Source organism: Onychostruthus taczanowskii, unplaced genomic scaffold, assembly GCF_017590055.1.
Source record: "Onychostruthus taczanowskii isolate IOZ18803 unplaced genomic scaffold, ASM1759005v1 scaffold355, whole genome shotgun sequence".
In the NCBI taxonomy this organism is placed as follows: domain Eukaryota; kingdom Metazoa; phylum Chordata; class Aves; order Passeriformes; family Passeridae; genus Onychostruthus; species Onychostruthus taczanowskii.
This window is the reverse complement of record NW_024500961.1, coordinates 33,974-34,443: the sequence shown is the minus strand read 5'-3', so window position 1 is coordinate 34,443 and position 470 is coordinate 33,974. Positions and strand designations below refer to the sequence as shown.

The 470-nt window shown below is 71.1% G+C and overlaps 1 protein-coding gene across 1 annotated transcript in view; it reads left to right on the top strand.

Annotated features, from left to right (window-relative positions):
• The first annotated feature begins 281 nt into the window (after positions 1-281).
• PA2G4 (proliferation-associated 2G4) overlaps positions 282-470 on the top strand; it is an 18,397-nt gene continuing 18,208 nt past the window's right edge. The window contains exon 1 of the mRNA XM_041411383.1: positions 282-398. Within this exon, the coding sequence (XP_041267317.1) occupies positions 311-398 (88 nt within the window). The 5' untranslated portion in view covers positions 282-310. The remainder of the gene's footprint in view (positions 399-470) is intronic.

The window sequence follows — 470 nt, the reverse complement described above, 5'->3', positions numbered from 1 at the left end:
CATCCTCCATCACCCCCCGCGCGCCGCTTCCGCTCTCACACCCCGCCTCCTCTCGCGAGAGCCGCGCTGCACGCCGGGAGTTGCAGTCCGCCGGGTGGGGAGGGGCGGCGGCACCACACACGCGTCCGGGGCCTCTGCTCGCGGGGGCCGCCGGGAGTTGTAGTCCAGAGGGGCGGGGAGGACTCGCGTTCCCAGCGTGCCCCGCGTGGAGCCCGCGCTCTGCCCTGCTCGCGCCTCCGGCTCGCGGTCCCGGGGGCTCCTCAGCGCCCTAATTTTGGGGGGCTCCGGGGGGCTCGGCGGGGCTCCCACCATGTCGGGCGAGGAGGAGGCGAGCGAGCTCACCATCGCCGAGGACCTGGTGGTGACCAAGTACAAGATGGGGGGGGACATCGCCAACCGTGAGTGCGGGCCGCGGCCGGGGGGGGGGGGGTTAAGCTTTGGATTTTTTTATTTTAGCTGAAACAAGAAAC